Genomic DNA, 26,524 nt, shown 5'->3' with positions numbered 1-26,524 from the left:
GCCATTTTAATATAATTCGCTACTTTTTTATTAAGTCATTAAGAATTATAGTAGGGAAATGGCGTCATTTGACAGCCAGAATAATAACTACGTAGCCTAGAAGAACAAAATTAGCGTCGTGGTTACGGTCAAGAAAGTAATCGTCCATTTCCATTTTTTGGTAAAGTAAGTAAAGTAAGAGAGTTCAGGAAAGTCCTATAGTGGTGCCGATGAGGGGCGGACTGGCCCGGGGGGGCGGGTGGCGATTGCCACCTGGTCTGTAGGTCATAATGGCCCGTTGGAAATTTATAAGTATGTGCTGTATCAGACAGCATTAATGTAAGTTTCGTGCACTATTAATAAATTATTAACACATTTCTCTCATTGGGGTTGAAGTTAGGTTGTTTATTATAAAATTCTGTGTTTATTTAAGTGTTTGACAAATGAATTTATCATTTTTTGTCGTATTTTGAAAGTGCTGAAACGAAACACAGTTATAGGCGACGCGCCTCGTTTGGATTATGGCCTGTAAGTATCCAGTCCGCCCCTGGTGCCGATTGTACAGAGTGAAATGAACTCTGGAGCTCAATTTCATTTAATTACAATCTAATCCTGATGCCGACCCTGTGATGCAGTTGAGTTGAAGCGGTACTAAGGATCCCTGGTTCGAATCCTTGTTCGGGCATGGATATTTGTAAAAAATGTATAGTGGATTGGCATTGTCTGAAATCCCGCCCACTAAAAAATAAAGGCCAAAATAAATAAATAAATATTTCACGTTTGTATTCGTTTTCGAAGACCGTCTAAGTTCGTAATTATTTCGCGATTTACGAACCAAAAGAGCCGGAAAGGTCGCTTACCACCTCCTTGACGTTTTCATCACTTTTGGTGATCTTCGCACCGAGGTTCGTCGGTAATCAGTGGTTGGCGGTCATGGTTTTGGTTCAACTCGAAGTGCTACAATTCCTAACTACGAGTATGTTGCAACAAGCAGCCAACTTTTGATTTACTACTTTCCATTCCTACATTCACATTCAAATAAACCTAGTTCTTTCGTTTACTGTTCCTTTTATTCAACTTTCACCCGCTCCTGCTGGGGAATGTTAAGATTTACCACCATGATTCGGGAAGAGTCCGAAACACGCTTTCTAATTGAAATAATACTAGCTTTTACCAAGCCTATGTGGCAATCTTATGATTTACCAGAAAAAGCCCGGATATGAGTATCACCATTGAATAAAAACACTATAAGAAGCCTAACGCTTATGGAAGAAAGCGCGACAAATCCCCTTGCACCCTCATTGGTTGTGACCACCGAACTCTCTTTGCGGTAAATAGGAGGAAAGCAAATTCTCATTCTTCTCAGTTCAAGAATCGACTCTATTGACAGTGTTCCCATTATATTCTCAGTTCAAACTCTGTCGCGCTTTATTTTCACGGGGTTAGGCTTCTTATAGTGTTTTTATTCAATGGTATCACTCACTCTGGACTTTTACCGTTCTTATTAGGAAATATTAAGATTAGCCGGCTAATCTTAAGATTTATCGCACATCTTCGGGGTTTTACACTAACAGTTCTGTAATCCCCTTAGTTGATAGCAATTAACAAAATTTGCTTTTTTTTAAGTCATAATGGTACAGAGTGTAGACACTATTTAAAGCCTGTACATTGATCGAGTTTACTATTGGTTTAGGGATACTGGCCATAAAAGAGAAGTTTCTTCAAAGTAATAATTTTAACAACACTTTCCGCAGTTGAAATTACACATTTACTTTACTATGGTTACCGTCGGAATTTCATTCCTATTAAACCTTTACTGCTGTTGCCAGCAAATCTCAGAAGTCGACGCGTTGAAATGTAATTGACCCTATTCGCCTCTATACAGGTTACACCATCGAAAACTTCCCTTTGCCTCATTTTATTGAAAAGAAAGGAAACGTGACAATAAAAGGATTTCTCGCACACACACGAGTCTAAATTTTGGTAATGATATCACGCAAGCTCGTAAAGGAAGCGTTGTACGTATCTGTAAATATGAATCCATTGTAGTATTTGGAATTGTGATTCGGTTTTATGCCACTATCTGGTATAAGAAAGAATCGAACAATACTATAGGAATTATACCTCTGTCAATGTGTGCGATAACAAGACTGCTTTGTCGAAAGAGCAATAGCAACAAGTAAACAGTTGATTTAAAATCTTACCTTCAGAATTTACGACAGCACAGGAAACGAAGGGAAAGATAAAAATATCAATTTGGGTACGCTGCTGGGATTCTGTTTATTATTTTGTTTATGGCCAGACGTTTGGTTAATGGAGGAAGAAAAATTGTCGCGAACGACAGCTGTGACTTTAGTGATTACCTGCCTGCCATAATTACTATCTTTCTAGAGCAGTAGCTGTAAAAAATTATTACAACATAAGGCTTTCAATTCTGAAGGATGTACTACTCAAATTCAAAGGAACTTCAACTTGCAATCAATACATTTTAGAAACCGCTACCGCCACTGCATCGAGTGGCAGAGTTACAAAACTCATGTGCTCTGTAGTAGCTTGGTTTCAAAGTTCTGTATGAACTTTACTGAAACTCCGCCAGAGGACAATTTTCACTAAAACTGTTTTACGCTGGATTATGGTATACAATTTCGCACCATGTCTGTACTCAGACTCAGGCTGTACTGAAGGGTGAGATTTCTATATTACAGGCTTATTGAGGCATTGTACTTTTATCGATATACTCGCATTTAGCTTTAATATAGGTACAAGTTTCATTGTTTTTAGATATTCACACTGCACTACTTTTGTATTTTGTTATTTCTCGTGGATTTTGGAAAGCAACACTTTTCCTTTTAGCTCGCCTTTAGGTCAAAGAGACCATTTCTTAAAATTTGTTGCACGTTTCCTCAACATTGCAATGATTGAAATTTGAAGTGTCATTTGCCTAATTACTGAACAGTTTCATTTTTTAACTGGGGGACAAGCTATTAGGAATTGTAAACAGAGAAGGGTTCTTTACAAATGAATCAATACTTTTGTACACACGCTTTGACGTAATAATGAATACGTTATTATACTGATACATCTGGTAGTACTACACCCAATAAATGCTAAGGGTAGAATTGTTAAATTTACTTTGTAATTGAGTATAATAAATTTAAATCAAAGTTAGATGCCTTCGTACACTTGTATAATTAATCAACACGAAAGGATTAACTCATTGTCATTATTCTGGAGATACGCAATAACAACACCTATATGCCCTCTCCCTAAACTTGCAAAATCGAACATCTGAATACTTCGGTGCCTCCTGCCCTATCGTTTTACTAAATAAGTGCAAATAAACCCATAAAGAGCGTTTAAAAAAGCGGCAGAGCAGCTCGGTGTGACCCCACTGAGTCATTGGATTTGAACCATTTTCAATAGACTTATTACATGTGGCATATAGGTCAACTGTGCGAAGTTTGAACCAAAATTTTTAGTAGCGGAACTTTTTGACACTGAGGTTGCATTGGGAAGCATGATTTTTAATCCGGCTCATATTTAATAGCACTGATCCTTGAACTCGTTGAAATCGATTAGCGAAGGTTTGACATCGCTCTCTTCATTCTCGAACTAGAACACACGGACGGACACGCGACATAGACGGACCGACGGGCAGACAGCCGTACAGATGGATAGACGAACGGATAAAACCATCACACAAGGGGAATTTCTTTCGAAAAATTCCCCTCAAAACAGATGCATAAGCATCAGGCATCAGTTTTAGAAAACCCCCTAGGGCAGACGAATGTTTTTAGGATGGATGGTATGCAACTTGCCATTTCTGATTTCAGGAGCTATCTATCTACGATCCACGTGAAAAACATCTCTCGCTTATCAGCTTACGCTATTGGATTGATGCAAAGGTGCTAAAATTTTCCACTCTTCGACATCCAATTGCTGATAATTGTAATTGTAACCCTTTGTTGCTCGCAAAAGGACGTAGATTTTCCTCTGCTCAAATAGGTGGGGCCCTGAATACAAATGTCCGAAATGTTGCAACAAAAGCAAGACTTTCTATTTGTTCTAGTTAGGCACACTTTGACGAAGGAAGCAAAAAAGTCTATGATCTCCCATCACCACATTTAGGCATACTTTTGATGTGGGACATGAGTAAAACTTTGAACTAAACAATGCGGGAATGGATCAATCATTTGATAAAAATATACTTGGTCACCAAAAATTCGTGAAATTCCCGTCTTGGACATTGAGATAATGAGTTATTTTACGATATTTCGTTACTAAGTTCTCGCTAAAACTCCGAAATTAACTTTCGGTTAGTCTGTCAGTGATAACAGGAGTCATTAGACATTACCAATGTGACAAAAGCGGCTGGAAAAGTAACAAGTGCGGCCGGTAAAGTGACAGGGCGCAGAAAAAGTAGTCAGATAACGTACTACTGGCAATCAGCCGTGTGATGTTACGGAAACCACAAACTTAACGTGCAGGTTATCTGCCAAAAAACGTTATTTTGCGTTATTTAGTATAGGCACCAGTTATTTTGCGTTATTTAGTATAGGCAAAATAACGTTTTGTATTTATAATGGGATATTTCATACTTTTATTACTTATTGATTCAATTTACTTGTGTAAATCGTCTGTTAGTAATACCAATATACAAAAATAAAAAAATAAAATAAATGCACATAACCTGCACGATAAGTTTAACGTTAGCGAAACATCACAGGGTTTAATGTCATCGAAACTAAAATTATCTGACATAAAGGAGGGAGGAAAATGAAGGTTTCATGACGATTTCGGGTAAAACAAATTGTTGATACTATCTCCATAAAATGGAGTAGAAATTATTAATATGCGTTGTTAATCAATTAAAAGAATTAATTTTTGTGAGCTGCGTAAATAAATATAAATTAATTCGTTTACGTATTTAAAATAAACGTGACGGTATTTAATTAATGATCCTGATGTAATCATAAAAGCTCTTTAAATATTTAATATGAATAATTAATTATAATTATTGCTTTATTGTATCTACAGAGAAACTCATTCATCAAATTTAGTTTCAAAAAGGTTTAAATTTAATTTGACCAATAATTAAATTAGCCGTTGTAGCATATTATATTTCTAGGCAGCATACTCAATATTTAAGTGAACCGTTTATTGTTAATTAATAACTCATTTTCAGAATACTGAGGAGGTTTCTTCTTGTTGGCTAACTTTAAACAACCCTAATTTGTAAAAGGGTATGACAACCATTATTACATTATTGAAAATCGTTCTAAAATTACACCTACTGGCTGTATTTCCAATTTTAGTGTCTGCCCTTATTTAAGCGCTTTGAAAGAGCTTTTTGGATGGTAAATTTGCAGCTATTGTGGCCTTTTTTTTTATTACACTGCACCATCGGTGCATTAGATTCGTATTATGTAAATATGGGCCACCTAATCTGGTAATCGATTGACTCGAACGCGTTCGAAATCTGATATCATTCCATACAGTTAGAATGACAAAAGCTATCCTGTGGATCTTTTTTTAGGACAATATATATCTCTTCTATATTCGTGAATGGCCAACTAGAAGACCTTTTTTGTAGTTTTATAAAATCTAAAACGCATTATTCTAGTATCTCGATAAATCCGTATCACCATCAATTGTTTTTCATGGCGGACAATATTGCAAAATAACACAACGTAACGTACAAATATAACTTTTAGTGCCGGAAGCGAGGACCCTACTGAGACACACAAAATATAACGATCCTGTCAATTCTACTTTTGCCAATCGGAAGGATGTCGTAAAAACGGCTTAGGTATATAAACGAATGGCGTTAACACGATTATTATTTCACTTTCAATTGGATTATTATAGCACTATACATCAATCCCATTACTTAAATTAGTAGAGGACGATGTCCTATTTACTTCTGCTGCATTGGGGTTGATTCACTTAAACAGTTTAAAACTTAATTGCAATTTTTCATTGTTTGTGCTATTTTTGCTTTCGTATAACAGAAAATCAATGTGGCAAGAACAAATAGTATAATGCACTTGGAAAATTGCCAGAGCCATTTTAACACACAAATTTATAGCGAACCCGTTGAAATAGAACTAAAAACTGGAGAGTCGTATTGTTGAGTTGAATCTATTTAAAGCATTAGATAACATTTCGGTATGTAAAACACAAAAAACATACTGCAGTCCAGCTTCGACTATTTCAACAATGTACATACAATAAATATCGAGAAAGTTGAAAGGGTTGTTTAAAATGAAGTAGCCTTTATCTGTCACGTGCATGTAGATTTAGATCTTCAAAGATATTGCATCTGCGGTTTATCGTGAACAATGAAATAGAAAAAAGTTCATTTCTCGTATCTATTCATAGAGTTGGGATATGTTGAATGCCAAAGCTCTTTTATCATTTCTCTTTTGAGCTTCAGTTTTTCCAGTTTTTCATTTATGTATGGTTGAATTTGATATCTCTTACTTAATAACGTGTCGCAGCTAAAGTTCCTTTTAAATGCAGTTTGTTGAAATTTTATGTACTTTTGCACATTAAAAACACTTTTTAACTTTTCCTAACATTACCCAAATCAAATCTACCCAAAGCAAATTAATATTCATCAAAAACTGCAGGCGAAAATAAAAAAAAGTACTTACTTCTGAAACACTTGTATGATCCTCACGGTATGCGGTTGTATTACGGTTGACTATATGGACGCAACCTTTTTAGTTGTGGGTTACGACAATATTTTGCACGAATAAAATAACGTTATTTCAACTTCAAAACCTCGAACTAACTTGAATAATCTCAATAACTCTGATGGCGCAAAAAGGTCACGAATACCCATGCCGTTAATAGTGAGAACGTCTGATCATCTTTTTTTGCGTAACGCTTTCTTTTATAACCAACGCGTTATCGTTAACCACCTCCACATTTTTGCAAAACCGCGTTTTGTTGCGAATTTAAATACATCAATGTAAACAAAATATTATCATTTGTTGTCTTATCCAAACCCATTAACTTTTAAACCACTTGCATATTTTAAAGAAAAATTGTGCTTAACAAATGATCCCTAAAAGATGAAGAAATTTTACACAAGGAAACATCTGCAAATTTTATCAAATTCCATGTGTTATCAAATTAAATAAAAGCAATAATTTGGTACCTGGTTCGCGTAATTAAACAAACACAAATCATCTATAGTAATCAACCTTTATCATAACTATAAGCCACCAGACAATTGCTCCATAACAGAGCATAGGTCTCATCACGGCAGTGTACAGCTACAAGACAGCCTTCGCAGATGGTCCCCAAAGTCTGCCAATTGCGCGGTGACTTTGCCAGAAAGTCCTATTTACTTCTTCGGCTTTGAGCTGGATATGTTTGCTCCAATTCAGTTTTTTGTCAAGTGCGATTCCTAGAAGTTTCACTGACACGGAGATGTTTCCTTTTTCTTGTGAAAAGAACTAGCTTCGTTTTTGCCGGGTATACCAGGGGTATTCCCTACACCATTCTTCGGCTATTCTAAGAGCTGATTGCATCAGTTTTTAGCTTCAAATTTGTCGGTTATTATAGTATGAACATATCGTCCGCGTACCACAGCGTATAATGTCATTGAGGCGAGAGAGGAGGCTGCTTATAGTTGAGTTTTAGAGAAGTGGTGACAGCTTGAGAGCATCCTCTCACTACTGTGCACCTTAGTATTTCGTTGCGATGAGGTGGAGTCTACAGAGGACATGACTGTTCAAATGACTCCACAATGGAGTTGGGTAAAAAGATCGCTTTGTCCTGTATGTTGGCAGGACCCGGGAAGCGTCCTCCGAAACGGTGTTCTCTAAATGTTTCTCCAGAACATCCTTTACCTTGGGTTTCGATAACCCATTTTGATGGCTCGACCGTTCTGCCTATAGTCCGGATTTCCAACTTTTATCTGCTTCTATCGTTAAACTAACACCTTGAGGGCCGCCATTTTGACTCGGATGATTGCTTGAAAGCTGCTGTTGACGACTTTTTGGCACACAAGGCAGAAATATTATGTTTTGTGTATGAGTATGAAGTTACCAGTTTCGTCAAGCAGAAAAGAAGACGGTGGTGTCGAGTCAAGTGTTGATTGTACACAGTGCTGGGAATGGAAATTTTCTCGAACCGGAATGCAAACATTGGCTCATTAGGAGGAGGGGGCGGGGGGGGGGGGGACATAGAAAAAAATAATAGTACGTACATAAAAACAACGATCAAACGTAACAAAAATTAAATGTTGCATTTTTATTCATTACCTTTGTGTAGAGACAAGTGGATACTGCTGGGTTCCGTATGCTGGTATGATCTGGAGGACGTATAATCGTTCCCATGTGTGATTTTTACCTCATTAAGAAAAAATAAGCCAATAATATGTAGGAATCTGTGAAATTTCTTTGTATCCGTCTTTTTGTTTCATGCCAAGGTAGATTTCTTCTTTAATGTCTCTCGTATACGAATAGTGTAAATACTGTACACATGGTACAAGTGTGTCTTAGATGGTTACTATTTACGGGTAGGTCTGTTATGTCTCAATCTAAGCGACGACATAAACGTCAAATAATGCCTTGCTTTCTGAGATCTTGCAGGTTTTATTTCGGGTAATTTCTAAAGCGTATCATAAACATTGAATAGCTTTAAAAAAGATTTCTACGTTACAATAGCTAAATTTAAGATTACATCAGACGGTCGTAATCAGATTGGACCTAACTTTCACATCTGCTTACAAAAAATTTCTAAATATAAGACAGCATAATATCTACCACGCAATTTTAATTTTAACGTAATTCATAGTTCCCATCTAAACTCGATTTCTTTCATCTGATTACCTCCATGTTCCCATAATGTGTAACTTTAGTGCCATTTTCAGTCGTTTCACATGTTCCAACATCGCTAACTTCACCACTTGAAGATTTCCCGAATACTTTTTGGATTTTATAAAATCGCATTCCTGCATGGAAGAAGCATTTTTCTCTGCTGTGGTACAGAAAGTTAATTACCCCAATCTTCAGATGCTAATGGATGGTTTCGCAAAGTTTCAGTTCTCAATCAATCTTCCTTAATTATCGTATGATTATTATCTAAGAGACTGTCTCATATAGGCACTTAAAATTTCACATTTCAACGATCGAAGAAGTTCCATAGAATTATTATTAACCTACGAACTATTATTTTGTTAATAAATTGAAAATATACAAGAAAATTCTATTTCCTCTATTATGCCTTGGCCCCTTTTATTTGCCTTATTGTTCGTGTAAAGTGGAGCACGGAAGTTTCCAGTAAGTTACTTATCCTGTGCCCTTGCACCTACGTTACAAAATTAGAATTGAACCAGCAGCAACTCACCTGAAAGCACCGCGACGACACGAACGCTTGTCTCCGCATTCAGTAGTTAGTTGTAGGCGTCGTTGGTACAACGTCCCAGAATAAAAGCGTTCGCCGTTCTGACGTTTATTTACAAAAATAATGTACTTATTGTTAGTAACACTTTTAAAATATTTCTTGGTTTTTGGACGTAGAAAATGTAGTCTAACTAAATTTTGGTTTATTAAGTGAATTATTGATACTTTTCTGGGCAATTTATTTTGCGCCATAATCTGTTCGTGACAGAATTAATAATACAATACGGCTACTGCGAACGGGGGTGACTTTAATAACCATAAAACCTTCTTACTTAAAATATTTTGACAATGATAGACTGGGTGTCGATTGTACGCCATTCTCGGCGTCGGTTTTCAAATTATATGTACGGAGTTCCTAACAAAGTCCGCAGGCGTCGTCGCCATAAACGACCACCAGCTGACGTCGTCGCTTCCCCTACAGATCAATCTAAGTCTTCTTGCTGCTGGGCGGAGAAACTTGAGGTAATTAGTTTATGTGTGGAACAGAAAATATATCTTCTTGTCCCGATGTATCCTGCAAAAGGAAATTTTTAATTTGTTGTTACGCGTATGTAACCATTTCTTCCAAATATTCATGTAGTTTGACAGCTATTTCATCAAAACACGCGGCTTGTATCAGAAAACATAACAGGGATCTAATCTGTTTTACAGCAATATTTGTAGTGCTTGAAAGAAAAGCGCTTGTTCAGATATACATATTACATGTCTAGACGTTTGTTCAGCGCGGATTACGTGTCTGATTTAATCAAAAGGCTTTTCCGAAGCGTCTGGTAATAGAATCGCTTGCTTACACGTCGTTATATGAGTTTGTAAGGCTGATATAATTATGTACAGGGTTGTCCAAATTGAACCGTTTCTTATGGCAACGCCCTTTATTTTGAAAGATAGAAAGAAAGACTTATGTGGCCGTGCGCTAATTAAATTTCGAGACTCCTTGTCGCAAAACAACCAGATAAAACCTTTATTTAAAGTATGCAAACTTGACCACATGTGAATGAATTACAATAGCCACAAAATTCAAACAAGAAAATAATACGCAATTAGAATCAATTCTGAAAGGAAAATATCACTGAGACAAATTCAAATGACACGAAATATATCTGTGTTTATTCGTAAATAGCCCCCAGATTTGCACTGAATACCGAACGATCCTCAAGTAACAAATAAAAAAATTGGATTGCGCATGCCCAAAACAAAATTTTTGATTCGGTATGAGTTTTCCTTTTACTCGAGGATTGCGCAAATACAAAAGTTGGACTGCCCATGCACAATATTTTTTTTTGCAGGCAGGTAAATATTTACTGACACAGAAAACCGGGCATCCATTTGTAACAATAATTACAAGAATTTTGGAGGTTCGGGCAGTTTTTGGCCTGTAATTTTCTGGCCTGTTAGTCTACGTAACTGAAAAACAATAACGACCTTTCATATATCCTTGAAAACATGTGCACCAATTTTCAAAGCGATCGGATGTTTCTAAACAAAGTTATCAAGCACACGGACAGACAGACAGTATTACAACATTATAAACGATCTCGAGGATCGTTAATAAAATTGAAATATTCTCACATACAAGGTCTACCGTCATTATTTTTGGTGATTAGGCCGGTATTAGACTATAAAAGATATTTAACAAAGATCTTTTATAAAACATATTTTATAAAATATTTGACAGTGTAATATTATTTCTTTTACAAAATATTAGTTTTATAAAATATATTTTATAGGAAGGAATAACAGACGATTACATATGATAAAATATTTTATTTAAAAAAATGTATCAAATCTTTAATAGTGTAACACCGGCTTTAGAACGAAATACCGTTCACACGATGTTGTTTACACAACAATATTTATTTGTAGCGGATCCTGCAAAAAAACCGTTTTTAAAGCAAGGAAAGTCGTCCATAACGGCGCACCGCACATGGCATCGCCCCCTAGGTTTACCCCGTCGAAGTAATGAAAACTCTAACGCAGCAGGTAACCTGTATATTAAGCAAATATTCTGTTAATCCTGGATAGGAAAGTGAAACCAAAAACCAATCTAGAACCTTTAAAACACTCACTTAGGCGCTTTTCTGAGAACCTACCATATGATTCTAAAGACATGCGCATTTATCAATCTTTAGGAGTGTTCCACCCTTCTAAAGTTTTTTAAAGTATTTTATGGTCTTATAGAATCATTATCAATCTTTAAAAGATAGCCTTCTCTTTCCAAAGGACTCATGATAAGTTTTGAGTATATATAATATTTATTGAAGAAAGACACAAGGAAGATCTTTTCAGTTTAATTACTCGTCGCTAAGATAAAAGTAAAGATTGAATGTTTTCTAATGGATGTTTGGAAGAGGCCTATTTGGAATTTTGTGAATATTATCGATTCTCCAGAGAATTAGTTCAGTTCTTAGATATAACCTCCAATTGACTTTCAATATGGAGCATCTGTACCAACAAATCTAACAAAGCCAGTGATGCAAAATAGCACCGTAAGTAGAATACCGCACATGCGCAGTAGCCTCCGAATGTAGACAGCTGATAACCATAGGCGTCGCAAAAATGGGTCACTTCATATTTATAAAATAAATAGACGAGCACGTTTTTAGCGCTGCTTTTTATTCTCAAAAAGGAGCGTATTGTTTCACAAACTGTTGGTCGTTCGAGCGCATTTAAAGCTTTGTATAAATCGATCAAGAACTCAGAAAAGGCCTTCGGGTTTCAGCTTTAGTTTGGTACTGCATCGTTTAGTCGAATAGCTGCAATTCTTGATAATTTACAAATTTCCTTTAATTGTCTCCTTTTATAAATCTAGACAACGAAATACCGCAGTCTTCCGGTTTTCAGCATTGGGTTGGTATTATCGAGGTATTCCTCCATCTATTACTGAGTAAGCTGAAATTTATCAATCTCATATTCATCGATATGTAGATTATTTATTTTTAATAAAAAAATGCGTAACTGTCAGTACTTACTGGCTAATTATAATAAAAATTCAAATTATAAATCAAAACATTTAAGTGTATAAAACAAACAAAACGGAAACTCTATTTGACAAAGTAAAAAAAAACTAATTAATGGTTAAAGTTAAAACTAGTCGACTGTGTATAAAGAATTTTGTAACAGAAGTTTCCCCACTACCAATGTAAATTTTGTAACACCAGACCCTATGCGCGGCAGGTAGTAGATGGTCATACATTTTTACTCCCCAGTATATGTGACTTTGTTTTGTAGCTCTCAGTCAATTACACTTTTTGTACTACTACGTTTACCACAAATTAAACACGCGGCATTCTAATAAAATTACTACTTTCGTAAAAACTACTCGTATTTTCTACTGTAATAACATAAATACGTTGCTTGTCAACCTTCGCGATGCGAGGCCACTTTAACAAATTTTACCATGCTTTTTAAAAAACTTTGTAATTTTCAATAATTTTAATTCAATGTCATCCTATCAAAAAATCAACATATAATTCAATATTCATGTCCTGAGGAAGTGGATAAACATTCAGGATAATTTGACCTGTAAAAAAGGAATTATATTTCAATTGGGGCCGATACCCAGTAGTCTATATCAACGTACTTCCTAATGGCAAATACTCCTTGTGTTATTCCATGACAGATTGACATTAATCAAAAGTTCTATATAGAAATTAAAATTTTATAATTAAATACGATTTTGGGTAAAATTTAATACCAAACTCATCAGTAAAATGACATTACTTAAAGGGCTTGACTCGGAAATTAAAGTACTTGGCCCCACAGGGACCTCGCACTGCAATATTTCTTCGCCTCGCCAGTAATGTGTCATTTTCCGGACTTCTATGTAAATAACAATTTTGAAAATCTACGGACCAGTTTAAGTTCACGAAGGTGTTAATGATTGAAGAACACTCCATTATGTAAACATTATTTTAATTACTTATAAACAAACGATGAAGATAAATAGAGGTGATTATTACTTTAATCCGAACTTGATTATATTTATGACTAGACGCAATGATATATACACAAAATTAAATTTCGTCCAGAGCTATTCCGGATTGTGTGTTTTTATAATTATTGGATAAACTGTGTTTGTAATAGCCTTGACGGCTGGAGATAATTAATTATGTCTATATTAATTCTGCCAGAACATTCTATTTTCCTAATTTAAATGACTGGGATTTATACATTCGCTGTCATTTAATCCGTTGAATAAACGAAACTAGTGGAGATTAATTTTGATTATTGTTTTAAATATTGCCCTGTGGGGTTTTTCTCCAGTACGAATGGGTTACTGATGGAATTGTTTTTCCGTGTACCACTCTTCCCATCGATTTGTTACGTAAAGATTAGGTAATTAATGTAAGGCATATCAATTTCATCCATTCTATCATGAATAAATCACTAAATGCTGATCGGTCCGATCTTATTATACATCACATAATAAAATTCAAATATGAATTAAGCCAAGGAAAGGGCATCAGGGAAAGTTCTGTCTTCATTTTCATTGATTAATGTGCTGTTGATAAATAACTATAAAATCTGTAAATTCTGTAAAACAAACGTACAGGTATTGATTGTCATCAGATTCAACAGTAGAAAAGGGACTGGGATTTTTTGGTCGAAAAATTGCATATTATTTAATCAAACGTCAGTAACTTTTACCTCCAACAACCAGGACAAGTGAAAGAAGATCCTCTTGTTACTCTTAATGAAGTGGATGCCGTTTTCGAAATGTTGAGAGATGATATAGGTACATAATATCCGTTTTGTCAACAAGCCGAAGGAAGGAATTGTCACCCGAATTCAGCCAACAATGCGTTCACTTTGTCAAGAATTTTAGAGTGTAAATGGATCCTGGGCGCAAAGTGGGCATTCACTAGCTTCAATTCACCGAACTCCATCGAATTCTAATATTCGGGAAATTCAAATAATTTAGATTTGCATGTAATTCTCAATATTGTTTGCTATTACGGTTACCTAGCAGTCTGTTAATGACTTCTCATCAAAACGTTTCATTGCAGAGAATAATTATAAAAATTTGTTTTAAGACGATTAATGGAAAAGAAACCAGAAATTCGTCCACTTTAATTGCATTAATAAAAGAAATTTCTTTGTCATTAACTAACACTTAAGAGTACTGAGACAAATACTTTCCAACGGTAATCATTACATATGATATGACCACCATGTTTTGATTTTTTTGGATTTCTTAGTAATGTTTCAAAACCAAACCTTTTTGCGCCGATAGTTTAACATCCCACTGTAAAATTAAGTAAACACTACTGAGCAAGTGGTTTACATAAATGCGGTCCTATAATTAATTTATTTCCGCTAGCATAAACACCTTTTGAGCTTTACTAATGCTTCTATAGGAAGCAGAGACAGCATTTATTTGTTAATACGTCTTTTTATAAACGTTATCAAAGTGGGAATAAATATTTGGTATTCCAAAGGTATTTATTTACTAGGCTTCATACTTCCGCCTTTATTAGATCTAATTTTAAAGCATCTCTTGGGTCTAACTATAGTTTTGTTACAGAAAGCTCGTTATGCAACCGAAGAAGACATGCCCCCACCTCCTTCTCCACCCAAAATCAGAGAAACCATGCTAATTGATGGTATCACTAGACAAAGCTCGCTAGACAGGGGACTTCAGAGGAAAGTTTCACTGGACCGAGAACCAAACAACAGGGACGCCTCAAAGGTACGTGTTATAATTCCTTTTCCGAGGGATTGCAAATGTTAAACGCACTCTACTAAATTGCCTAGTAAATTGTATCTCCAATTGCAAACCACGAGAGAATTTAATCAAATTAACGTTGTTTGCTTTAGTTTCAAACAGCAATATGTAATAACTGAATCCAAAAGCTAAGCTGTTATTAGTTTCCAGAGCTTCCAAACTTGACTTCAGTTTTCGCATTCAATTTTAAAGCGCGCTTTCGAGTACGTACCTATACATATGTATGACGTATACGCTTTTGAGGATTGAACTAAGAAATATATAAAATACTTTGTAACAGTTTAAAATAGTATTAACCTTTGTAGTCATATTTCTATTTCCATTACCCTGTATTACATGTTCGCGCATCGTTGAATGCAACCAATATGTTAATTCTCTAGTTACTTTTATATTTTTGTGTTGCCTGCCCGTTTTAGTTTCTCGATCTACCGATCAATGACGTCAGTTTACTGTAATTCGATACCTTGCTGTCATTGGTTTTTAAATTCGTTTCCTTTATCGATAAGCATTAGATATTACCATTTATGGTATTGACATATCCATCGGCTCTCGTGGTTGGTTGGAATTATTCGTCGTCGGTTGCATCGTGACCGGAAACAAGAAAGTTAGCGTCTTCTTTTCTCGCCACCTGCTTTAGAGAGACGGTCGATTTGTGATCCCGAGTTGGGGGTGCTTGTTATATCTTCCAGTGGTTGATTTTGGATCGAACACCCTTGCGAAAGCATCTTTTAACCAAGTCAACCCAAATTAATGTTTGCACCAAGCCGTTTCGTTTTAATGCTTGGGGACAAACTTCCGTAAGGAATTTTTTTTGTACTGGAGGAATTTTAAGCCACCTTAATCGGGGAATCCATCGTATTTATGGTATAAGAAGGCTACCTTACTTTAACGAAGTTCTTTTTTTTTGTGTACTCTCTGCTTTAAGAGAGTCCTTGTAAGGAGTCAAAGTCCAACGATTCCGTAGCTTCTACTTACTTTCTAAGCGAAACACATCTACGTTAAACGACAACATGCAGGAGTTCCGTGTACTGTAAAATCTGCCATTGAAACGTTACTATCTCTAAGGCGCAGCCAAACAGATACTGCGGACACCAACCCTTTTGACACCTGTTGCGGTACATAGAAAACCGTTAGCCGTTTACACGTACACCAGGAATCTTTAGGAACCAGAGACCTACCTATCGTAGTGGTGATATCTTATTATTGTTTAAACTACTTATTGCCTTTGTGTATTTGCATTTCGTTTAACCCATATTTATGTGGTAAATGTTAACTGGCCGAACACTAGAGCCACCCATATTACTCTTAATTAGTACGCTTGAACTTGAAAGGGAATAATTTGCGTTAATTAACTGCATTTACTCATGTGAAGTAAATCACCTGTGAAGTACAGAGCTCTATACTATGATTTAAACTTCGATACCCTACAAGCTACCAATCAAGGTATTCAATCCATTGTCAATTTAACCCATTAAACTCAATCACTGTGCAACGGTAGTGGGTGTTCTATACCTACTTTCAGGATTTTTGGTGTGAACTAGTTTCAGCTACTAAATTTATGTAATATTTCATTGGGGGAATTTTATGTAAACCTTGGAATTTGGGATAATTATTTCAACACTTATACTTGGGGTTGTTTAGTTTTTTTACATAACGTGTTTATTATACTTTATTGATTTTTGATTCCCATTTGGGGAACATAACTTTTGTGTTGGTGTTACGTATGCAGGTGCAATTGCACCCAATAAACATTTTTTTTTGTGGGTTATCAGTTGCCTACTTTAAAGCTAACGCTACCTTTCCTAGTTCCGGTAGTGGCAAGCGAAACTTTTCACTTGGAATTAGGTGGCGCCCATAGAGATTTTAATTGAAGCGACCAAAAGTAAGTACTGACGACCTAGGCTGGATCGAGGAGTTATAAGTGCAATTACCAATTGAGTTAATTCTGTTACCCACAACCCTGTACATTAGTCTTTCTCTCTCCGCTGTTTGCTATTTGATCAACAGAGCTAGCTGGCCGGTCAGCACATGGTATTTTTTGTAGTGCCTTGCATTTTGTTGCTTGCGCGTTATAACTTTTGAGTTTTTTTGTGCCCCGAGATTCCGAACTGCAGAGTAATGGTTATCTTAATTTAAGTAAAATATTTCATAATGATGTTACATCAACGTCCTGACCTCATACTATTACCCGGGTTAAAAAATCGGCTTGCAGCCCTTGCTTTGGAAATTTTCCAGTTTGTTAATGGTACACAAAGGGCTTTTATCGTACATGCCATTTACGTTCACTTGTCCCGATTGTGCCTATCTACTTCATTTCTTTGACCGTCGTACTGAAAGACAGAACGAAATGTTTTTGGATCTAGGTATACATCACAGGATAATATTAATTCTCACCCAATCAGAATACACGAAAGTGTTTGTTCAGTTCTTTTTGTACAGTAACTTTATTTACCATCTGAAGCAGGTGAAAAGATTGGTCCCCCTAACGTTAATTTGATTGATTGTTTCCACTTGCGGATTGCGGATAAGTGTTGTGATCCAGTCACATATTTTGGATCCATTTGGCCATTGAAAGTGAAACTATCTGTGGCTCACTTTAATTGAGTGGGATCTTCACTCAGTAATTAAAGAGGGGATCATTCAGAGTTGAAAAAATTAACAGATGATGCAATCGAGGGGAGATCATAAGTTTTAATGGCAAGGGAATTTATATTTTCTGGGTAAAAAATTGGAATTAATTGTCTTGTTTCTGAGCGATATAAATAATGAGGGCAATTCGGGAAACATAAAGGTTTTATGTAAAATTTTATGTCAGTTATTAACCGGAAAAGTTGCGTGTTAATATACACAAAGTATTACTATATTATGTAAAAAACCGTAGTAATTTAAAGTAATTTAAAATTTTTAAGTGTAGAGCTGCAAACCTAAATAAACGAAGACTTCCTTTGAATACGAAAACAAATGTGCTGGCCGAACGGTCATCATACGCGTTAAAGGAAAACTTTGCTTCGGATTACCAAAATCGCGACCGGTTTACATTAATCGTATAAGTGTAATCCAATTATAACTGAAAAACTGTCAACATTTCAACACTAAACTTAGATCAATAGATCCCATTGTTGGACACGTCATTATATCGTATTTTTTGTGCAATTGCATACTGACGATTTTTTAATACTAAACAGTAACGAAGTTCAGAAAACTGAGTAGTGTATACAAATCAGGTTATTAGAAGTTAAATTTCGGCTTACCAGTATCAAAAAACCGCAGAAATCGAGCCCATTGTAATCAAGAAACAATCTCACTGAAGTATTTACCTATTACTAGAAGGATTCAATATCGATGGGTTTCCAAGTGCATTTTTCCTAAAAGAAAACATATGATTTAACAAGCCAACTGTACCGAGAAGTTAAGAAAATCAACTCATTTCATAAACAACAAAATCATAGTCCAGGATTAGTTCTATTTGTTTTTGTCCAAGGTCTTAAAGTAAATATTGAATACATACAATGCAATGTAAAAAACGAATTTGTAGAAAATTGAACGTAAAAGCCTTAAATTGATGGATCTTAAAGGATTCAATCAATTTGACATTTTAATATCACTAGTAATGTATAAATTTGAGAGCCTATTGAATTTGGTTAGGATGTAGAATCAAATTGGGCTTAAAGGAATTTTTTATTGCACAATTTCAATGCAACATTTTGCCAAATTCAAAGATCATTTTCTTGCTGATTTTATCTGATAAAAAATTTGAAATGAAACATCTTTAAGGTGTTTATGTATACACATAGATTTTTGCTGTTTAGCCTAGGTTTGAGCACCATTGGATCTACCTACCATCGGTCTTGGAGCACACTTTGTTGGGTGCAGAAAATAAGAATTTGCTGAATATATTTTTAATGCAAAATCAATCCTTTTAAAATGTTCCATGTGTTTACTACCTATATAAGCAATTACAAAACATGAAGTTGCGCTTAAACAATCGACAACAATAATTACTAAAATCAATAGTAGTCAGTGTAATACGTTGCTGGATATAAAGGATATAAATAAGATGAGTAGTCAACGTACTCCGGATGTTTGTAGTTAACGAACTCAATGGGAGCAACGGAAGCGACTGTTTGCTCATTGCGTCCTACGAAGGCGTTCTCCACTGGGGCGTTCGTGCCGTAATTTTCGGAAGGTACTGGGCTATTATAAGATTGAACTGATGATCTTACAGCATCCTCTGATCGGACCACACCCTGCACCTTTTGATCTCCGTTTGGTCGATCTTGAACGGCGTAGTCATTTTGGTAATTAGAATTTTGTAAGTTGTTTCGTCCAAAATGGGTTTGTAACGTTGGAAGCATCGCGGCATCAGAAAGCGCAATGATGGCGGTCCATAGTAAAACGATCTAGAAAAATTATATTCTCTAATTAAAGGCGTACCTATTTGAATTGATATACGTACATTAGTTGCCATTGTTAATGATTCTTTTCCACTACTATTTCTTTTATGTTTTTATTTGCCTTATATATTACCATCACTCATTCGGATTGTTAGCCACTCCTGCGAAATTTAAGATGCTTGATATTTGATGCACTTTGGATGTCAATTTAAATCACTACAAAATGTATTGACATTACTACTCATATTATCGTTAGTACTATCTGGTTCGCTTTGTTGTCGTCGAATTACACAAGCGTTCTTGATAATCCACACTGTTCATAAGATATTACAACGTCTCATTTATACTGATAGTTGTTGGATTTAAACCTAATTCGATATAAAATTAAATATTTATCCAACTTGCACCATGATCTGAAAAGGATGAACCGAGGACAAAAGAATATCGCTGCCACGAATGAAAATTTATTGTTGGGTTACACTGTAAGCCAGTGTTTTTCGCTCATAATTCGAAACCGGTGAACGTTCTAGCATTGAATCCAACTCCTCATATTCAATGGTTCTAGTGAAAAGCTCTGAAGATCAAAATGGAAGGTTATAATTGTAAATAACAATTGAAAGGGTATAGTGCATTGTATTCATATCACGAAGTGTATTCTAATTTTACTTTTCATTATAAATTAATGTACCTATATAGATTATCTTACTTTATTTGTGCCACCGTATACTCTTCCTCATTAAACAAAGTTCTAATTGGTAAAAAAGTACGATAGGTATGCAAGCCGAAAAAAGTAGGGGACCAGTACAAGCAGTTTCTCTAGTATTCCTACCATATTGTCTCAAAATTTGCGCTGGTTTTTTTTAGTCTTCTTTCAAGAACCCCAAGAGAAGGATGGGACCGGCAGTTGTTTCATTAAATTTGATGGGTATACACTCTTGATGTTTTTGAAAACAATTGGAACGGTTTGTTTTAATCGACTTTGCAAAAAGAATTGATTCGATTTTGTCGTGTAAGTCGCCCAAGAATATTGGGGTTACCTCGGCAGAAAGTGGAATAAAAATGCGTCTCTAGCAGTTCACTGAATATTAGAATAAACTAGTTTTCCTATGACGTGTGTTCTGAGCGTCTGAATAGACATCAAACTTTGTTTCAAAAGTATTCCAGTTAATTTTTTTTTAATTTTTTGAATTTAGGTTTTTGGTTTCTTTGTTTTTATGTTCATAAATAATTAGAAGCTACCAAAGTTCTTAGGGTTCATGCCTTCATGCGGTAGGAACTTTGGGTACATTTTTGCAGATTCCGCAAATGTTCCATTTTGGTCCCCTCTACCATCCAGTTCCAGAAGCAACATCAGTCAGTTTTTGAGTGTGTTTGGGTGTTCTGTCCGGTGAAAATCACAGTTACCCTGATATTTTCGATTATTAGCACTTTAAGGTAATTAAGATTTCTTTAATTGTTTGAATCGATCGCTGGTTGCGTGGTATCTGTATTCTGGTTCTGAGTGCCAATTTTTATTTCATCGGTATTTGATTGATTTTGTCTAATAAATTTAAAATGTACTATGTTGTGTTTAATCGAGTCCAAAATACGACCCAGGACATAAGAGTTCTTATTCTAAATTTTTCTGTTGAAAATACATCCCAAAAAAACTGGATTGCATAGTATATACTACTCACTTTCCTTATTTATCGTTGAATTTTCGGTTTGTCACCCAATCTTTCGAAAATTGCAACGGGAGATGCTTCCTATAAAAGCAAATTAAAATCACATTTATAAAAATAGCTACGAATTGCGCTCACGGAAATTTTAATTGTATATGTGCGAAGGCAACTCTCTTAGTTGCAAGCTTTCAAATAAAGGTTTGTTATCATTTTGGTTAAATAACTAAAAAGGAATTCGCTGGGGTAGTGATTTTTTTTGTGAATGCGGACATGCGTTTGTGTAAATCATTTACAATTATTTACAATTAATAACTTCTTTTTAGCTATAGTTCAACACAAAATTATGATTCAGCAAACAATACTAATTAAATTACTTATTTTTGCATTTTACTCAAGTAGGATTATTAATTTAAAAATCAATTTAGTAACGAATTATTCTTTAGTCGTTCATAAATTATATTTTTTTATTCAAAAAATTTAAAAATTCAGTATTGAGTCTATTAATTAAACTTTTTGGCAAAATTTAATTTTTGAGTCTTCAAAAAATCTTTTTTGTGCATTGTACCGATTAAGTATAATTTCGATAATTAATTATTAACTTATTAACACCACGAAGCATCGGGCTCAGAAAAGAAAACTGACAGGTTAAACTACGGGGGCGGTACTACAACTAAAGGAGGACTATTCAAAGATAAAAATGATAAATGGCACCACAAATATTCGAAGTATGTATTTAATTTAGACTATGTCAAAAAGTTCAATTGCAAACATACCGGATATTAGCCCGTAATTTGTAGCAATATGGTCACCAAGTTGACTGGAAACCTTAAAATTTTGCTCTACTCTTCTGATGACGCCGATAAGTAAACGTGAGTTCTTGATTTTTAGCGCATTTTTTAAGAATTAAAAAAAAAGTGTTATTGTTTGCGTTTTGTCTAGGGGAATGGTCCTAGAGTCCTGGAATGTTTTTCAGTAGGTAGCCTATACCTTGAAGGTGTGCCAGACGGCCATCAAATTTCGCTGTCTAAAAGGCCCCCCTCCCCCACGAATTATTTCCTGAGATGCTGTTTTTGAAAGTAAAACGTGCATAGCTTTTACATACGACAACCAATTGGTTTCAGGTGATGTCAAAACAAAAGCTATTTCGATTTAAAAAATGCGCTTTATCTGTACAAGAGTTGTGCACAATTAAATACTTGTTTCTTTTTCCTGGAGTTTTGTGCAATAATTTGTAAAATTTAATATTATTAGAGTTCTATTTAAACAGAATTTACCAGTACGAGAACCCCAATTACACTTACACTTATAATGCAATTCTTAGGGAGAAGTAAAACGAAACACGGCAATATTTGACAATTATGTTATGATAATCTATTGACAGAGCTCGTAATTTAAGATACACATTAATAAAATCCTGGATGATACCCGGAGTAAAAAGGTGAACCGTGGTGATATCCGCTGTAACCGTTATATCGGGGGTAACCAGGGTGTCCGTGGTATCCTGAGTAACCTGGGTATCCTGAATAGTCGAATGGTGCGAATCCGTAAGGTGAAGCCAATTGGTGAACTGGATTTGTCACTTTCGCTTTCACCACTGGTTGTGCTGCAACTTTGGCTGGTACATCTGCTGCGGCAACTGGTACTGCTACTTTAGCTACAGGTAACGGTGCAACATGTGCAGCTCCAGACGGTACGTAGCTTACGACAGCGTTAAAACCACTGACACCATCGGCGGTATATTCCACGATACGTTCCATACCGTTTGGTTCCTGTACAGTGTATCTGCCGTGAACTGCGTCCCCATCGCGACTTTCCCTTTGACTCTTGAAATCTCCAGTTGTCTCGTCTTGAACGGCGTAATTAAACGAATAATGGGCAGGTTGGTTTAATTCCGGCGATTCTATTGGTACGATTGGAGCAATAGCGGCGGCCGCAAATGCCACGACAGCAGCGAATACTAATACCTATAAATGTGATATTATAAACAAAATTGTACCTTAACAAAAGTACTTACCTTCAGTGCCATGTCAGGGACCTTCCTTGTCTGATTACAAGACAATTGTGATGAACCATTCGAAAAGTCTTACTTTTTATACATTGTCCAACTCATTAACATATTATGAAGGATTCTCGTAACCTTTAAAGATCTTCTATTTTCGAATGGCAGACTTGTTTCTTGTTATCGCAAATAATTGCCGACTTAATATGCCATTTAGTCCACCTTCCCTAAATTACTACTTATATTAATATGTAATTTAAATAAGTGGTTAGTTGTCGTAGCTTGCTATCAAAAGAAGAAGAGTGTTGCTACCAAAGCTTTAGCCGTAGTAATTATGTAACAATATCTCCTGACAATCGTTTCTATGGAAAATATTCAGGCTGGAAAATTTAAACTTCTTTTTGCTCAACAAATAGAACATTTCTCGATCTTTACATAAATAATACATTTCTTATACTCTAAAGGTATTTTTATAACATTTTTTTTTATAGTTTTGACCATCCTTAATATCAATCGATTACATTAATGGTACAAGTCATTTAAAATGTAAATAAGCTCGCTACAGGAAAACCCTTCTGGTATTTGGCAGACCGCAAGAAGTATGTTGCTTTAAAAATACCTTCCTAAGCTATAGGTACCTAGTTTCCAGTAAATTACACTGTTTTACAGGTTGTCTTCTTTTTGCAAGCAAACGGTTGTGCGTGCTGTGTCCAACTAGGAGGTTAGGAGCGATAGTCTTACCATTGTTGTGATTTAAAAGGAAAGTTAATAAACTAACTTTTTTCCGGAAACATTTAGGAAGACACGAAGTTTCGTTACTTTTACAGGAAAGAATCACTATATGGAAAACACAACAGTTTTTAACGGAGAAAATACAGAGTATGAAGTATTTAATAGCGTTATCTCAGAGGTAAAATGTTATAGGTGACTTACGGTGAATTTGATCTAAGTTCGCACCTTGGCGTGCGACCAATTAAATTATTTAAATACACTTTCGCACTTAATTACTTAATCTAATCTAATCTCGAATCTTAACGGATTGATACGTGAACCGATGCTTGTAAATTCGCCCTTCCATTAATCTTCTAGTGCGGCATCAATCATCATATGTGTCGCACCAAATAGCTACTAATATCAAACTTTGAAACAACGACAAACATCAACTTAAATGTCTAATAAAATGAAGTAAATGAATAAACTAAAATTAACTTAATAATAATTTATGGAAATTAATAACGTAACTAAATATCTTAAATTGATTCAGTAATGCGTACTAGTTTCCGATTATAATAAATTTCTGATATTTTCATCCCTGTTAAGGAAGTGAGACTGTCGTCAAAGAATTTCCGGAGTTTCGAAACTCCAGGTTTGGCAGTTTTGAGAATCTGGCTTAAAGTGAGATTACGGTTCATCGGTGAAATAACTTTTCCAATAAGCTGTCGTCTTGTAGATTTTCACCAAACCAATTGAAATAGTTTACACGCTTTTGAAAGTAGGTGCGTCTTGTATCTTTATAAATCAATAAGCTATTCGACTAGGGTAGCCGCTTAGAATTCGTAATCAACGTTTGGTGGTCTTGATTTCCATTATTTAAATAGAGTGCAAAAGCTCTTAATCCATTCTACAATATTTAAAACGAAAATATTTTTAAATAAATAAATAAAACTTAATTCAACTACCTTGTAGTTATTCGGGGTTCATAAATTTGTAACCTCTACTAGTACTATTTCCGAATCTGTAATACCGCAAATCAATATTGTGGTTCCAACTTAACGCCACAACTATATAAAAAAAACGAGTCATACTTATGTACTCATTTTATCTTCTTGATTTTTACCAATTGGCGCTATAAAATCAAACTATTTCCCATTAATTTTTTCCCCTGATAATTACGGAAAATAGCGGTAGGTACTTAAATAACTCACTTAAAATGAAAAGAACGGACGCACGCAAAATGGTAAAAGATACCCACAAAATCAAGCGTTTAACTAAGAAATCCAGAATTTGGGGAAGTGGAATTGGGAATTTCCAGCTCCTCGCTGTATTGACGACTGAATCGATTCAAATTAATTCGGTTTTTAATTAATTACCCGACCTTCAATTATCGGAAAAATATAAGATGGACATCAGACTTCCCGTTTTTTAAACGCGTTCATTTTGCGATTACTTTGAACGCGTATGCCGGATTGTTCTACAGCTCATTGAAAGTTTGCACCGAATAGGTTCAAGCGTTTGGCAGAGACCACAGAGAGGCGTGACTCCAAGGGGTCATTGGATTTGACCCATTTTCAATAGGCTTATTGCTTGTGGCATATATTTTATTTTTATTTATTTTTTTTTTAATTTATTTTATTTATTATCCCTCTCTTGTTCTGGGCCCTCACCCAATTACAGAGTGACCCGCATAATGCTTTTTAGAGGTGCTCCTGCAGAAGGTCTTAAGTTGTTCTATACTACTCCGGTATTTACCTTACGAATTAGGAAAACTGCAGGAAAACCTAATTCGGAGTAGCCGGCAGAATACTCGAAAATGATCTAAGGAAATTCCCATTTCTGCCACAGATGATAAATTAACCTCAACCCAGGTTCGAACAACCGACCTCCGGATTTATATCCCAATGCTCTACCAATGAACGATAAAGCCGGGTCAACTGTGCATAGTTTGAACCGAATCGGTCCAAGCGTCCAACAGTTATTGTGTTCACGGTCGAACAGACGGACCTGCCAAAAAGCGCATTGCTGACAGGTAACGAGTCGAACGTAGATGCCCACAATTCGAATAAGATTAAGTTAATGTAATAATTACCTACGTTAATTTAATATCCCATTATCAATTCGTCTGTTAATTATTAACAGGCGAATTGATAATGGGCGAACGATTAGAACGAATACAGTCATATGAACTTACTTTCATTAATTTACATGCGTTAATTTACATATTACATAAACTACATCGGAACGTGCTTTCGGCAAGTTGAAAAGTAAAGACAAAGGTGGAAGAGCTCGTGCACCTAAGTCAAAGTATCCCGCTGAGTGATGCGTAGACGGGTGCTTACAGATCAACTTTCCTTACAGGGTGGTCAACGTAACACTATGAAATTGGAAAACAAGGCATGAGTGTGGTTAGATAAACTTTTGATGATTTTGGGCTTAGGTGTTTTGAGCTTGCGATATTAGACTATCACAATTGAAATTTTTTGCATTTTAGAAATTATTTCTCTACAACCACGATCACTAAACATGTTCTGAACATCTGGGGTTCGTCCGATTTTGCAAATACATATTCTACCACCAGATTCTTTCTTTTGGTGTCAGTTCTTCATTCCTGTTGTAATTTTGCCCCCAGT

General features: G+C 35.5%; 2 protein-coding genes across 6 annotated transcripts in view; one reads left to right on the top strand and one right to left on the bottom strand.

Moving 5' to 3' along the window:
* Nucleotides 1-26,524, top strand: part of LOC116166746 (disks large 1 tumor suppressor protein) — a 287,044-nt gene that overhangs the window by 23,844 nt on the left and 236,676 nt on the right. For 2 of the 5 annotated variants that reach the window (XM_031481839.1, XM_031481838.1), the window contains exons 1-2: nucleotides 9,434-9,860; nucleotides 14,923-15,087. In XM_031481839.1, coding sequence (XP_031337699.1) covers nucleotides 9,687-9,860; nucleotides 14,923-15,087 — 339 coding nt within the window. In that variant the 5' untranslated portion in view covers nucleotides 9,434-9,686. Of the gene's footprint in view, nucleotides 1-9,433; nucleotides 9,861-14,922; nucleotides 15,088-26,524 lie in introns of those variants that run through there. The other 3 variants (XM_031481840.1, XM_031481841.1, XM_031481842.1) reach the window with 3 other exon arrangements.
* On the bottom strand, nucleotides 19,046-19,841 carry LOC116166752. The gene is made up of 2 exons (XM_031481854.1): nucleotides 19,580-19,841; nucleotides 19,046-19,523 (listed from the first exon to the last, which is right to left on the bottom strand). Exons 1-2 carry the CDS (start codon nucleotides 19,589-19,591, stop codon nucleotides 19,131-19,133), a joined length of 405 nt encoding a protein of 134 aa, XP_031337714.1. The 5' UTR covers nucleotides 19,592-19,841; the 3' UTR covers nucleotides 19,046-19,130.

The sequence above is a fragment of the Photinus pyralis genome, unplaced genomic scaffold, assembly GCF_008802855.1.
Source record: "Photinus pyralis isolate 1611_PpyrPB1 unplaced genomic scaffold, Ppyr1.3 Ppyr1.4_LG3b, whole genome shotgun sequence".
Taxonomy (NCBI): Eukaryota; Metazoa; Arthropoda; class Insecta; order Coleoptera; family Lampyridae; genus Photinus; species Photinus pyralis.
Note: the sequence above shows the minus strand (reverse complement) of the source record. Positions and strands in the feature narration are given on the sequence as shown.